Genomic DNA, 15,240 nt, shown 5'->3' with positions numbered 1-15,240 from the left:
CTGGGGGTTCTCTGCTCTCAGCCTATTGCAACTATAGAGGTGAAGAAAACTGATGAAACATGGGAAAAAGACCCCCCTATCTCCTGTCTTCATTCATACAGCCTCCGCTCTCTTTTTTTCCTCATAACACTGTACCTGTGAACTCTTTCTTGCAGCGGTCCCTCACGCTGGTCTCCAGGTTCTCCAGTTGGATCTGGACCTTCTTATAGTCCCTAAGAGCCTGCTTACTCTTCCTCCTAACAGACAGGAAGAAGGTTTTACATACGATTAGTGGAAATCCAGTCAAATTGTGCAAAAAATTGATTCTGTGGGCAGGTGTGTTTCAAGTTCAGATTAGCAGCATCTGTAATTCTTTCAGTTCATTTCATTGGCTATCTGCTACAGAATTCTGGCTCAGTTGTAGGGGATCAAATAATTATTTCACTCAGTGACATATAATCAATGTATAACTTTCATGTAACGTACTTCGGGTATTCTGGGTTTTTGCCTTTATTTGATAGGACGGAGAAGAGTGGGGAGAGAGAAAGAGCAGGCCCAGGGCCAGACTCAAACTTGGGCGTGTGAATTGAGCCTTGAGATATGATTGCCTGTCCAACTGGGTGACCTAAACTGGGACCCAGTACTGCTCATTTCTTTATGTGTGAGCAAACATATGAATTCAGCAGGGCATCACATAATCATTTCCCCCACAGTAGAATAAAAAATAATAATTCAAAGCTACTGTAGGAGAATCCAAAAATAATTGGACCATCCTTTTTGATGTTATTTAAAGATGACCTGTCCATCTTCATGAGTCATGTCATATGGCATTAATCTACAGAATCTAGCAGAGTTGAATACAAACCAGTAATGTCAGAGAGAACCACTGTAGCACTCAACTGCACACTACACACACAAAAACAGACTCTCAGTCCACCCACTAACCTGTAGATAAGCACAATTATGAGCACAATGAGGACCACTATGGAGGCTCCAACTCCAACTCCAATCTGAGCCTCTAGTGGGAAGGTGGACAGGCTCAGGTTGTCATACTGAACCTTGCCGAGATAAAAGTTCAGGTTGCCCATCTGGACCTGAAATACATGTTAAATAAAAAAGTGAGGTGCTTTCAAACTTGAGTCGCTCACACGGTGGTGACACTCTCATATTCTCACAGTGAATTCGGGGAGATTGTCAGAGCCCTCTCGCTTCCTGCCGTTTGGTCCTGGTGCAGGCTGCTGTGGTGGTGGCTCACAGTACAGATGGTTGCTGGTCAGGGTTTTCACAGCACATACACCTTCTCCAATCAACACCAACACCTCCTCTTTAGTGATGGCTAGGTCCAGGTGTTCCCCCTGAGAACAGGCAATAAGACATAAGAGATATATATTATGTCTGCTTATTTTGTCGGTAAATAAATAAAACTGAAACATCGCTGCCTCTCCTCTCACCTCCAGTTGGATGAAGCTGCCTGGGTTATAGCGATATGCCTTAAGAGGGTCCTGGTGGTTCAGGGGTTGCAGGGTGGGGTTACGCTCATAGCTGAATGGCTCAGAGTTCAAACTGCTGAAGTCAAAGCGCAGATTGTCTAGCAAGAACTCCACTGTGACCTGTGACCACCAGATGGTGGAGTCCACCATTGGAGAGCGGCACAGGATGAGGGAGGAGGAGTTTACCTCACAGCGCTCAACAAACTGATGAGAAAGGCAGATTTGGGTCATTTGGGTTAAAAGGTGTGAAAGGTCACTCGAATGAACTCTGTGCTGAGCAACACGCACTGACCTGTTTGACGGAGCAGAATTGGTCTCCGGGACAGACGGGGTCAGGAACCATCCTAACCGGCCTTCCCAGGGTTTTCTTCCGTTGCTCTCCTTTGCTCCTCTTCCTCCGCCGTTTCTTCTTCTTGTTTTGGCCGACCGACTGGAAGCGGGAGAGAGTCACCACCATTCGGGGCTCCTGCACCACATCCAGGTTGGATCCAGACAGCTTGATCAGTCGACCGCCACTGTAACAATCCAATCAACCAGAGTAGGTCAAAATGTTGTGATGCATGCTCAATCACCCAAGTAAGGAAATCCCAAAAGGTGATTCTGTTTATCTGGATGCAGCAAATTGTCATGTTGATCAATGGTCAAGGAACTGACCTCACAGCTCATTGTTCATTCAGTGGTGCTAGTTTCAGTCATTGTGTAAAGGTACTGTTTATAAGGTTGCAGTGAAGTCACAGTTACAACCTGTAGTCCAGCGCTCCCCAACCCCCGGGCTTCGGACCAGTACCGGTCCGTGAGTCGTTTGGTACCGGGCCGCGAGAGTTGAGGCTCAGGTGTGAAATGTATGGTTTTCAGGGATTTTATCGGTTTTCAGCGTTATTTTGTTATCGGTTTTATCGTTAACTCGGTTTTCCTGGGTCTTCTCACGTGTGTTATGAATAAATCTTCTTTTTTTCAGTACCAGTACTGGTTTTATTTTGTTGTATTTATCCGCGACACCTTAAAGGCCGGTCCGTGAAAATATTGTCGGGCATAAACCGGTTCGTGAGGCAAAAAAGGTTGGGGACCGCTGCTGTAGTCAGCTGAGACTGAAGAAGTCACTTGGGTGAAAACACTACATCCAAATGAACAGAATCAACTTTTCAGTGCTTCAGAGGTAAGAATATGTTTTGAAGGCTGAATATGTGAGGGCTTTCAGACTCACTGCAGGAAGCTCTTGGCTGGTTCGGCACGGGTGATGTTGGGGTTGTTGGTGTAGTGGTAGGCGGGGCTGCTGAGGTGACGCTGGATGCTGCCGTAATGCAGGGTGATCAGGTGGTCTCCTGTTTTATTACTGCTCCCTGTCACACACTGAACACTGTCACTCTGCACCTCTGATACACTGAGGGGGGGAACAAAGAAATGATGAGATCCTAAGGTGACACAAGGAGGTCAAAGGTCAGTCTGACATTACAACCTTAAATGAAGTCACTTTGTTTTGACTGAGAGAAAAACAGTAGCACTGACTTTGCATTAACCGCAAACAGGCCATTATATGTGTGTGACTTACATGTTACAGGGGACGTCCCCGACAGTGATGGTAAGGTCAGCGGGGCGGCCTGTCAGAAGGTTTTGGCCAGTGATATTCAGGGATGTTCCCCCCGCCTTTGGGCCCCTTTCAGGTGACACTCCCCTCACAACTGGGTTCTAAGAAGAAGGAGAGAGCAGCTGTATTTCACAGTGTAACAAAGCTGTTTACTTCTTGTTGCATATTAAGAAAGTCTGTCGATAGTGAGAAACAAGGACTTTTGGACTGGCTTGTGTCCTTTCCCAGTTTGCCAAATCCAAGAACTTATGCTTACACTTGGATCCTCTCAGCCTTAAAATGGTAAATGGCCTGTATTTGTATAGCACTTTACTAGTCCCTAAGGACCCCAAAGTGCTTTACACATCCAGTCATCCACCCATTCACACACTGGTGATGGCAAGCTACGTTGTAGCCACAGCCACCCTGGGGCGCACTGACAGAGGTGAGGCTGCCGGACACTGGCGCCACCGGGCCCTCTGACCATCACCAGTAGGCAACGGGTGAAGTGTCTTGCCCAAGGACACAACGACCGAGACTGTCCGAGCCGGGGCTCGAACCGGCAACCTTCCGATTACAAGGCGAGCTCCCAACTTTTGAGCCACGATCGCCCCTTATTCTCAATAAAACAGAGATCCAAGGAAATATATGGAAAGAAATTCCAGTGTTTATGTTAAACGATTATTTAATATAGGGAGATGTATTTACACAGATTTATTTAAAAACGTGGACTTGTTGAGAAATATTTGTGATTATGTTTCTGTTACTGATCGTGTGGTTAAAAGCAATGCATCTTAAATGGTTTAAGGCAAGGCAATTTTATTTGTATAGTACACTTTCAGCACAAGGCTATTCAAGGTGCTTTACATGATTAAAATTAAAAACACACAAGAGAATGGTAAAACTTGGTAAAGATTTCTTGTTTCTTAGATGTGTGATTTATAATATTGCATGAATTATATTGTTAAAGAATGCAGCTCACATTATGTTATTATGGATATGTGGACCAAAGTGATGAGAACAAACAGAAATAATAGCAGATGTTCTCTGCTTCAAACACCTCCAGTGTTAGAACCACAATTTCACTATTTTATAAACAATTAATAAATAGAAAGAATATTATAATAAACTTTCAAATCAAAAAGTCACATTTTTCTCCCAGCATTGTAGGTTTTGGTGTCATTTGCTGCAACAAAAATGCCAAGTTTCACAGACAGGTCAACAAAATCTAATTTACTCTACCTGAATTTAATATACCTGGTAGCTGAATTGAAAGCTGGAGAGGCCAAATTCTCCTCCATTCACTCTCACAGACACATGGCCCGTCTTTAATCTGCTGGCTTTGGTCATGCACACAATTCTGGAAGACAGACATTGCTCTTCAGAAAACTAAGTCATGGATTATGTAGTTTTCTTATCAGTACAAAAAGAGTCTATGAAAAACAATAGCAGTGCATGCATACCTAGAGGAGACCTCATACAGGCTGGAAATCACTGTGCAGGGCACCTCAGCTACTAACACAGAGTGGAGGATGTCTTCAGCCTTCTGACCCAGGTTGGAGCCGGAGATGGTCACCATGGTGCCTCCTTCCAACAGGCCAGAGAGTGGCTCAACCTGATTGGAGGCAGGAAAAAAGAATCCAAACAACCTTTATGATTTTTTGGAACTGAGATGTTTATTAACCCATCCATCCATCTTCATCCGCTTTATCCGAGGCCGGGTCGCGGGGGCAGCAGCCTAAACAGAGAAGCCTAGACCTCCCTCTCCCCAGCCACCTCCTCCAGCTTATCCGGGAGAACACCAAGGCGTTCCCAGGCCAGCCGAGAGACATAATCTCTCCAGCGTGTCCTGGGTCTGCCCCGGGGCCTCCTCCCGGTGGGACATGCCCGGAACACCTCACCCAGGAGGCGCCCAGGGGGCATCCTTGTCAGATGCCCGAACCACCTCAACTGGCTCCTTTCGATGTGGAGGAGCAGCGGCTCTACTCTGAGCCCCTCCCGGATGGCCGAACCTCTCACCCTATCTCTAAGGGAGAGGCCAGCCACCCTTCGGAGGAAGCTCATTTCTGCCGCTTGTATCCGCGATCTCGTTCTTTCGGTCACTACCCACAGCTCGTGGACCACAGGTGAGGGTAGGGGCGTAGATCGATTGTTTATTAACCCTTATAACAAAATCCACAATTTTTTTTTGCTATAGCATGTTGTGTATAATATATTTTTATTATATATTTATTATATTTTTGTATCACATTTGATACATTGGGAGTTTTGGCAACTTTTTGTTAACAACAATGTTAATTTTGACAAAAACAAGAGTTTTGTCCATAACATTTTGAAATGATGGCAAGTATTGCTCATATTGATGAGATCAGAAACTCATGTATCAAACATGATACACACACAGTGCAACTTATTGCAACTGTTATCACTGACTTTTAACACAAAGAAATACTGATCAACCAAAAACTTTTTCAGAGCTGGACTAACAGTATGATTTCCCTCAGAACCGTAAAGTAAGTGAGCGATGTGTCACAATCTTTAACAGCTTATTCGGTCTAATTCATTTTGGAAAATATAAACAGATGTAAACTCACTATATCTTGCTTCTCGTTAAAGTTAACATCTGCTCACAGGAATAAAGGCTTAAATCCTCTCCTTGTCTCATGTACATATACTGTTTCAAAGTCTGAAATAACGTGGTGAGCGTGTGTCAGAAGCTCAAAAGAAAGCTTATTTTGAAGGCATAAAATCAGAATTGTGTTTGTACATTTAGCTCTCAGATCATTGAGAAGCTTTATTTAAAGAGGATCTGTTGTTTTTTCTCATTTTCTATCAAACATACTGTTCCAGTGTTTTACTTTTTTCTACTCTTGCCTCTGTATGATGCTAAAGAGAAGGGATATCGTCAATTCTGTTTTCCCATTTCTGACAGAGACAGCTCTGGCTGTGAGCAAAGAAGAGCGTTCCACCTGCTGTTCAAACTTGTGCTTCTGAGGGGCAGCCAATCAGTGGCAAGTTGGTCTAAAGCTAAAACAGTGTGTTTAATACAGATGAAGTGATGAGCTGCACCAAGGCCTAGTGTAAGATAAGGATGTATTATATCTTCAAATAATGACTCCACTAGAACACAAATGGCCTCCAGTATTATAATATCTTCCACTGTCTCAAACCAAAAAGTATATCAACAACATGCTCCGTCTTACTGGTGATGGCTGATCATTATTTTTCTTGTAATTTTGGGACAATAAGTAGTAAGTGAGAGTAATAAGAAGCAAAGGTGAAAACTTGACAATAAGGCCTCCAATTGTGATTCTAAGCAGTTCAAATATAAATCCCACTGCACTGTATCATTTCCCAAACTCTGGAGCTCCAGAGATCACAGGTGAATACTCACAGAGTGTATGACGGGAGCAGGGCATGTCTGCTGCACAGGTTCACTGCAGGAGTTTGAAAACAGGCAGCTGGCCTGGGGACCACCACACCACGCACAGCCGTATTTTGGGTCTGCTGTGTGGCAACGGCTGCAGTCAGATCGACCCACAGAGCAGTTGTACAGAGTCACTGAAGGCACAGTAGACAGAGGAGCAACAGACAGTTAACATGTGCTCATAATGAAAACTTTAGCAGCGATATGTTTAAAGCACAACAAACAAACTTAATATGACCTTACCATAGAGATCACGAGAAGTGTCTACATGGAAGGTGTCCCTCCTCTTCACATACACCAAGGCCTTATACTCCTGCACTGGAGCCAAGTATGTGTACTGGACACAAGAAAAGGGTTCAATTCTTTTTAAGGTAACATTAAAACAAATTAATCATTATCAATTACACTCCAGACAAGCACGGTTTTACAAACACAGGTAGCAGAAGATCAAGGGAAGCGTTCACCCTGCCTGGGGGAGGGTGAACGCTTCCCTTTATTTAGTTTTACTTTTGCCTTTATTTAATACTGAAGGTAGCAATTTTATGAAGGTACTAGTCCCTTCATAAACAACATCAGACCTGGTGTAGCTGACATGTGATGTCAAAGCTTGATGGGTTCATGTCATCTGGCTCCACGTAGGCGTCTACCACCACTGTCTGCCCTTCAATAACCAACACACACTCATAGTCCAGCTCTGCATCCTGAATACACAAACGCTGCATTAAAGAGTATACTGGACAGGAGTAACAGGCTCATTGCCGTTGTGTGCTGTACCTGATACAGATGGAGGTTATGTGCCAGTAAAGTGATCTTTCTCTCTACTCTGACAGGGAGCAGTGACGAACCCTGGACCTTCTCAACACATGGACAAGCTGAGGAACCCCAGCTGACATACGAGCCCTCGTCCCCCTGTAGGAGAACAGATCACACGTGTTTGTATTCACATACACGCAACATTTACAGTGGGGTGGATCGAACAAACCATTTAATATATTTATTCTTGTTCAGGGTCAGTTTTTACTTTCCCACAAGGGATTGCAATTGATTCCAGTCAGATGTAGGGAATCATGGGGGGATGTCGGGATGGGGGCGTGCTCAAGGTGGTGAAGATTTTTGTATAGAGATAATGCAATGAAAGAGAGAGAGAGAACGTGGAAAAAGGAAAGGTGAAGATATTTAGACAAAAGAACAACTGCTGCAACTCAGGAGCAGCCGGGTTTCTTGAAGCCAGTCTGTGCAGTGAAAGGATACAGATTCCAGGTGTGAGACGGAAGAGGAAATGCAGGGAAAGAATGAGAGAATCAGTTGTGAGCTTTGTTCCTATAGTAGGACTCCAGTCAGAAGCTGGAAGCACAGGGAGGGTGCTCACTCTTTCCAAGAAGGAGAAGAAGAAGAAGTAGAAGCAGGAGGAGGATTGCGGCGGCTGAACTCACCGGGAGGAAGCCATCAGCTGAATCATACTGGTAGTCCAGCTCTGAGTCAGTATTCAGCAACTGGGGAGGATAGGACTGGGACATCCGGTCAACCTCCCCATCACCCGAGAGCACGGTGGCAGCAGAAAATGTAGCCGTGTCATTTTCTGCCTGAACAGCACCCTCAGTGTAGTTTTCTGCTTCCTTTGGCCAGAGGGGCACCTCAGAATCAGCAGCTAAGCTTCCTGCCTCAGTGTGCAAGTCTTGCAGTGGTACCAGCGTGGGTGTCTGGGTCAAGTCCAAGTAAAGGGAAGGCTCAGAATCAGCCGGTTCACCCATATGGAAAAGTGTGGGTGGGGGAAAGCCAGGCACAACCATGGTTGGAGCCTCTGCCAGGGTCAGCGCTTCTTTGGCTACCTGCCGCTTGCTGGGGGGTAAGGCCGTCACCACCTCCGGTGGCGAGGAATCTGGGATCATCAGAGGCACGATAGGGTCCAGATCCCCACTAAGACCATCAGCCACGGTGACGGGCATCAGCTCTGCCGTGGCCATCGTGACACTCTGTGTAGCTACAGCATCTTCCAAGTCACTGTGTGTGACAGTCTCAGAGGCTTCACTCTCTTCTTCTTTTCTGGTGGTGACCTCCAGGCCTGGAGAGGTGCTGGGTGGTAGAGTGGGAGGCTGAGTGGGCAGGGTAGTGCCCGGGTGGGTTGGCTCATGGCTGGTACTGGTGTGTGAAAGAGTAGGCGTTGCTAACTCCTTAGTGGTAGCTATGGTGATGGGGGCTGCAGTTGTTGTTGTTGTAGTCGTCGTCGTCGTTGCAGTAGTTGGTGTGGTAGGAGGAGTTGTGGGGGTAGCTGTTGTGGTAGTGGTGGCTGTGATGACTTTAATAGTTTTGGTTGTAGGAGGAGAGGAGGTAGGTAGTTTAAACTGGGGGAGGAGGAGGAGGAAAAGACATGAGGAGAGGGTGAGGCAGAAGAAAAAAAAAGAAGAAAGGAAGAATCAAGGAAAAAACACAGATCATGTGATCTGCTGTTAATGTGGCTCATGACACCTGAAAGACAGTGATTTCTGTTAGCAGCACTGATTTTAACACAGCCATGTTAAAATGTCTCTGGGCAACTGTTTTGAAGTGTTATTAAAACAAACAAACAACTAATTTCAGTCGGTTTTACGGCCCACAACCTCTAAAAAGTTGTACCACATTAAACAAGAAGCCACTCGTGCAAAGTGTAACGACAGTGTAACTATTCTTCAGTTCAAGACTCCACAGGAAACCTTCATCAAAGAGAAGAATGCACATCTGTGGCTTATGGGTGATGAACTGACTGATGAATGCAAATGAAGCTCCAGTTTAAACTGGTGATCAGTCGGTGCTTTTCCTACAATGCCTGCATGTGACATCACGCTGCAGCTTACGTGTTGGTTGTAGATGATCACTCCCTCCTCACAGGTGGGCTTATGGGTACATGCATGCTGGTGGACGCACCAGTTACAGCCCCATCGGCTTAAAACACAACCGCGGCATCTGCACACAGACAGGATAGAAATTGCATTAGTGACCGTACAAGCCTCTGTTCAAGATGAGGGGTAAACAGTGATGCAGGTTTAGGAGCTATGAGAAGAACAGCTCTAATAGAAGCAGATCTAACTACTTTAAGTCTCACAGATTAATCAACATGCACCAATCTGAGTGTGTGCATGTAATTTATGACAACACAGGTTATTATCAACTCTTAAATACACTGAAAGTGTTATTTGGGATTTACACAACACTACAATCATTATAAGCCATATTTAGTGACACAGCATGTACATGCTACTTCAAGTCTGGAAATATATTCAAGTTTTAAAGATTCTAAATTTCTTTTCTGTACAAACTGAAACCCAGTATAATCTCTGACTGTCATTCTATTGTTTTCTGGCTTCATGTGAAGCCATTCCCTACTTATGTCTTTCATTATATGTCTTTCATAATGCATTTGGCATTATGAGCAGCGGCTCATAATGCCAAATGCATTATTCTGATATGTTATTGTTGTAGTTACTCTGCTGTTCTGACTGGTCATTTCTAACTGCATAACTCAGTAATTTCAATAAAATTTGCCCAGAAATGGTGCTAGACCAGCGAGCCTTACTTGGCAGTTTCTAACATCCAGGGTCACAGGTTTGAACAGGGGAATTAAAAAGAGGACAGTGAGTGGGCAGAAATACAGACACAGATATAATGATGAAGGGCGCAAGGTGAACTGATGGAGGGACAAAGAGTGACCTGGGTACTAAACAGAAAAGTACAGACTCTGATGGTGAGTGAGACTTGATTAAAGGGTCTGCAGCGAACAGCACAGATCAGGAGGAGACAGACAGAGAGCACAGCTGATAAATCATCGGCGATAACTCACGGCTGGCTGCCAGACAGCTGCTTAACGGCTGTGCAGTCGTAGAAGGTGAAATCCCTTGCCGTGACCGTGACGTTGCCAAAACGTAGAGACAAGGTGACTGTGACAAAATCTGACAAGAAAACACAGATAGGAGCACAGCCTGAGGAAAGAGAACATAACAAGTTTCTGCACAGAGCGCAGCGCCGAGGGAGCAGACTAAGAAAAATATTTGGTCAGGCTTACCATCTCTGATCCACCGAATCTCGAGAACGAGCTACACAAGTCGAGGGAACATAGAGGCCTAATGAAACCCATGTGCACCCTCCATCCTCAACTTAGAGAGGGGAGACAAACACAGTAGCTTCCTTACAAATGTTCAGTTTGATGGATGTTTAAAATGGGGAGCAGTTGTATACCACATCCATCTCCTCATAAAGAGCAGAAACTGTGATCAAAAGGACTAAAAGTCCTGACCTGAGCCGTTTCCTTAAACTAGTACAGAGTCTGTTTGGGGAGCTAGAGAGAAAAAAATCTAGTTTGTGTCACCATTCATTAAACTGTGTTTAATATACTTACTGAGGTGTGTGCTCAAAGGCTTAGAACTGCTCATCCAAATTACATACAGTAAGTGAGAGAGTGAACTTATTTGGTTCAGCTCTGGAAAGGCAAAAACAAAATTAATGAACTTGACCAGAAACAAAAAAAATATACCATCTAAGTGACAGTAAATTAAGCAAGAGTCACAGACAGAACCTTCTGTAGCCTTTAAGGGCCTGTTTGAGGGAGACTTGGCTGTAGGATCCCTGTTGTGATGGGGACGCAGCAACTTTCAGCCAAAATAAGAACTGATCATGAAAAAAAAAGTCAAACTCTGCCACGTTTGAAGTGGCTCCGATGAACAGCTGTGGAGAGAGACCAAGAACGGACATACAGAGAAAACACTCACCTTGTCCTCGAAAAACCAAAGGCACCCTGCTGGTGTCGGGAGAACGGCAGGTGAGCCCGGTCTCTGTGATGGTAGCAGGAGTGTGGCTGTCCTGGAAGTAGCAAGAGTACGACTCCCCGTTTTCTAACACTGGAAGTCTTGGGATGGACAGAGACACCTGAGAGAAATACAACACTGTCATGAGCTACTGACACAATGTGGGACAGACCTGTGCCGTTTCAGGGTACAGTGAAGGTCATGCTGAGAGTAAGCGATTAAGCTGTCTGAACACATAAATCCTATCTGCTCGTTTGTAAACGTCCATGTGGAATAATTAGATTTGAAAACTAAATTGCACTTCCCTACTGATGGAGCATGAATCATACTGACAAAGGTTTGGTTTTATGTTTGGCTCCAGCTGCTGTGTGTTGCTTATTCACGTAATGTTTCTGCTCCTGTAGTACCGGGCATCTCAAGGACAGGCAAAATTAATGCATTAGATACTGTAACAATAATGGATATCCCATGAATAGACCTCCATCATAGATATAAAGAGGAGCTGCTAACTAAAACAAACCTCCTGTAAACCAGTATATTTCTCTCAGTTCATCCCAGAGCTAATCTGTATGAGCTGATAGAGTAGTTTTACGACACTGCGCTGCACTCTGGTGTCACATGAACATAGCATGTACAGAGCTGCAGTGGTCCTTAGGATTGATTCTCAGAGTTTGAATCCATGGCCTGCCAGAACTTGTTGAATTTGGTTATTTTTTGTTATCCACTGGATCAGTGGGCTTTTTTCAGCTTGTGGATTCTTTAGGCACTTGTATCTCACAGAGTAGAAATGCTACACGAGGAGCCTGTTGTAAAACTGGCTCCCTAATTGGTCAGTATTAAAAGGTGTACCATGTGTGAGCTGCCAGAAGAGAAAATGATCCTCACTGCCACTACTGTAGCTGTCAGGGCCATCACACTACCAGCTATAGGTACATTTAACTCATGCAGTTCCATGTTACAATATTATTATTAAATTAGTTATAAATAGTTCCATTTCCATTTATATCCTCTAGAACTAGAAATCATTTAGAGCCAGACAAACAGGCTGATGGGAGAAACCACAGTGTGGATGTGTCTGTGTTTCTGTTGCCATCTTTCACGCAGATATTGTGCTATACTAGGACATGACAGGACACAAGCCAGTCACTCTCTCTTCTTGATACCCTCACACTTAAAGCCACTTACATCACACCCCCATGCCCAGGTACACCACATCTAGCAGCTCAGCTGATAAGGGATAACTTTGGAGTGTTTTGGTATGTGAGGAGACTATTATTACAACCAGAGTCAGGATATCTACAGATTCTGTCATGAAGATTTTCTTCAGAAAAACTTCTAGGAACTTGATGATCATGTAGAATCAACAGAAACCACAAAAAGAAATGTGGACCTGTAAACAAAGACTGTCATCCTCAAATTCTTTGTGTTTTGTTTTGCATCTTGACTAAAGTGAGCGTAGACCTACTATCTTGCTCTCCTCCCTGCTGAGATTGGAGGGAACGAGGTTCTGGACCACCAAACACTGCTGCTCCATGTCAAAACTCCACAACCACTGACCTGGGTAGCTCCCACGAGCACACTGTGACTGCAACACACACCTGCAGGGAAAGCAGAGTTAATTATATTCACTTTTTTGCAAGCTGAAGCAAGGCTCCCTATCTCCATTATATATGTCAAAAAAAACACAAGCAGAAGGCCTGTTTCTATCTAGATTACTAAATGTGGCCAAACCTGTTAGCAGTGGGAATGTACAGTGGCAGCACAAAAAGCAAAATTGCTCATCTTGTTCAAATAAGATTCAGTCCAGTAGTATTTTATTTAAATAGACAGATAAATACTGAAGTAGTTAACGTGCAAAAGCTTGTATGGCAGGTGGTAAGGCAGAGCAAAGGAGAGTCTGACAGAACAGAGAGAGGTACTTTAATCATATTCAAACACAATCCCACCGGAGCCAACCGACTTGGCAAAACGCTTCAAAAACTAACAAGCTTGCCAGGAGGTTTCTTGTTTGCTACCATTTTCCCCACATGCTTGCACTGAACCTTATTTTAAGTAACAAGCAGTAAATATAGCTTATAACACATATCATGATGTAAAACCTGAGCAAACACTGTAAGAAATTTCACCTATCAAAGAAAATATGAGGGAAGTAAAAGTAAAACAGAGCTTTTCCCCCTTAATTTGTCTGGTATAATGTTCCCTCTAATGCTAGCTTATAGCTAACTTTAAACATACAGGTAGGTGCAAACTCAAAGCTCCTTATAAACTCAAACTATTTCTGCAACAAAAATGGTTTCAAAGTTTAATGAGAATTAACTGGAGGTGTTGCTATTAGCATCTCCAAAAATCTAAAGTCACGTGAATTCATGTGGGCCTTTGGGCCATTTTCAAAGTAGAAATAAATGTCAGCCAATTTTGGAGAAATGCTATTTTGCTTTAATTTAAGGTTCTTTTTTAAAGCCATTTAATCCCACCGGCAACAATTGTTGCCGTTTTAACCCCCTATTACATTAACAAAACTAAACATATTGTGTGTAGGGGAAGTCAGTAAGGAGTAAAATGCATGCACTTATTTTGCAGGGAAAAATTTGTGATTAAAAGGCTTAGTTTAGACTTTTTCTGCATGTTGAAACTGCTAGAACTCATCTCTTACATCACAGTACAAAGTGTCAAACGTGTGACCACTGTGGCTGCTGCTACGGTAATTTAACAATTTTTAAAAAAGAAATAAAGAAACACACATTTCTGCACTTTTGGCATTTTCTTGGTTTATAATTACATTAATAAATAAAATGAAGCAGTCTGAACTCCAAGTGAATCTTGAGTTGTATTTTATATTTAGTGTAGCCATAACTGCTGATATCGATCTCACCTTCCCTCCAGGACACACCAGCCACAGTAAGGGTCGTGGGCCAAGAGACAGGAGTGGCAGTCTGGATGCTGCTGACACTCAGCCACTGGCCTCTTCTGCAGCTAGAACCAGGACAACACAATCAAGTTCAGTCATGCAAACCATCCACACTAAGCTCCTAAAAGCTCCTGATTTAAAAAAAAAAAAAGATGAGAGAAAAGGCAGCCCAGATTTCCCAGTGGTCATTAAAATAATCCCAAATACAACACAAGGTTTAAAATTATTTATCTGTAAAGAAACGAGGTTATAAGAGTTCCGTTACTGTGTGTGTACCATGTTATGGGTCATGATGAAGAGATGTTCCTGTTTCTGATCCAGGATGAGGTCTGAGCTGATGGCTGCATTCTGCTGTATGGGGATCACGGAGTACTCCTCAACCTCACCGTTTGGCCCCAGGAACACCTGCAAACATAAATATGAATGATTAGATAACGGGTAAACAGGCTGCTGACATGAATATGCATCTCTTCCCAATGCTCAGTTTTAAAAAGGAAAGTGCAATTATAATGAAAACATAAAAATAGCTTATTTTCCAGTTTTATTCAAAGATGGAACTGCAAATCCTTTAATTTAACTCTTTGTCAAACTGGCAGCTCAAAATGGTCTTTTTAAGGTTTTTGATATTGAAAGGTACTCTGGATTTGTTTGCAGTTAGTTGTATGTCTTTAAAACATGTAGCCCCTTTCATTATTGCTAAAATAGTTTTCTAAAGCTGCAGATTCAGAGGTCTTTTTTATTCCACACGTTCCAGTCAAAACCTGATAATTACATTACCCACACTGTAAATCAGCCATAGTTCTGATATTGTTGTACCTGCAGTGCCTGACAACCTGACTTCTTTCTGTTTACATCAGCAGTTCTTTTCCCCCATAGCTTCCAACTCAGACTCCTTTTATAGTTTCCCTTTGTTTCAATGGAAGAACTAATTTAATGGAAGAAGCCTAATCTAGTTTAACAATTATATGAATCTAAATGGTTGTGATCAGGTATTAAATATATCAAGGCCCACACAACTGATGAGAAACTAAGGTCTGACAGACGACACTGACTCATTCAAATAGTTAACAAGGTTGAGGAGGTCTCTGCAGTCCATC

The 15,240-nt window shown here is 43.5% G+C and overlaps 1 protein-coding gene and 1 long non-coding RNA gene across 4 annotated transcripts in view; one reads left to right on the top strand and one right to left on the bottom strand.

Moving 5' to 3' along the window:
* LOC116327621 overlaps nucleotides 1-14,354 on the top strand; it is a 29,609-nt gene extending 15,255 nt beyond the window's left edge. For both annotated transcript variants that reach the window (XR_004200011.2, XR_005612987.1), the window contains exons 4-5: nucleotides 7,291-7,371; nucleotides 14,119-14,354. This is a non-coding gene — a long non-coding RNA (uncharacterized LOC116327621). The remainder of the gene's footprint in view (nucleotides 1-7,290; nucleotides 7,372-14,118) is intronic.
* Nucleotides 1-15,240, bottom strand: part of plxnb1b (plexin b1b) — a 119,686-nt gene that overhangs the window by 11,106 nt on the left and 93,340 nt on the right. For both annotated transcript variants that reach the window (XM_039611829.1, XM_039611830.1), the window contains exons 5-24: nucleotides 14,420-14,548; nucleotides 14,108-14,208; nucleotides 12,701-12,833; nucleotides 11,200-11,356; nucleotides 10,275-10,383; nucleotides 9,292-9,400; nucleotides 7,894-8,802; nucleotides 7,235-7,369; nucleotides 7,039-7,161; nucleotides 6,704-6,797; nucleotides 6,428-6,594; nucleotides 4,497-4,648; nucleotides 4,291-4,393; nucleotides 3,019-3,155; nucleotides 2,674-2,850; nucleotides 1,762-1,984; nucleotides 1,431-1,673; nucleotides 1,155-1,334; nucleotides 925-1,073; nucleotides 136-236 (exon numbers count right to left, since the gene is read on the bottom strand). In XM_039611829.1, the coding sequence (XP_039467763.1) occupies nucleotides 136-236; nucleotides 925-1,073; nucleotides 1,155-1,334; nucleotides 1,431-1,673; nucleotides 1,762-1,984; nucleotides 2,674-2,850; nucleotides 3,019-3,155; nucleotides 4,291-4,393; nucleotides 4,497-4,648; nucleotides 6,428-6,594; nucleotides 6,704-6,797; nucleotides 7,039-7,161; nucleotides 7,235-7,369; nucleotides 7,894-8,802; nucleotides 9,292-9,400; nucleotides 10,275-10,383; nucleotides 11,200-11,356; nucleotides 12,701-12,833; nucleotides 14,108-14,208; nucleotides 14,420-14,548 (3,631 nt within the window). The remainder of the gene's footprint in view (nucleotides 1-135; nucleotides 237-924; nucleotides 1,074-1,154; nucleotides 1,335-1,430; nucleotides 1,674-1,761; nucleotides 1,985-2,673; nucleotides 2,851-3,018; nucleotides 3,156-4,290; nucleotides 4,394-4,496; nucleotides 4,649-6,427; nucleotides 6,595-6,703; nucleotides 6,798-7,038; nucleotides 7,162-7,234; nucleotides 7,370-7,893; nucleotides 8,803-9,291; nucleotides 9,401-10,274; nucleotides 10,384-11,199; nucleotides 11,357-12,700; nucleotides 12,834-14,107; nucleotides 14,209-14,419; nucleotides 14,549-15,240) is intronic.

The sequence above is a fragment of the Oreochromis aureus genome, linkage group 5 (genome assembly GCF_013358895.1).
Source record: "Oreochromis aureus strain Israel breed Guangdong linkage group 5, ZZ_aureus, whole genome shotgun sequence".
NCBI classification, from domain to species: Eukaryota; Metazoa; Chordata; class Actinopteri; order Cichliformes; family Cichlidae; genus Oreochromis; species Oreochromis aureus.
Note: the sequence above shows the minus strand (reverse complement) of the source record. Positions and strands in the feature narration are given on the sequence as shown.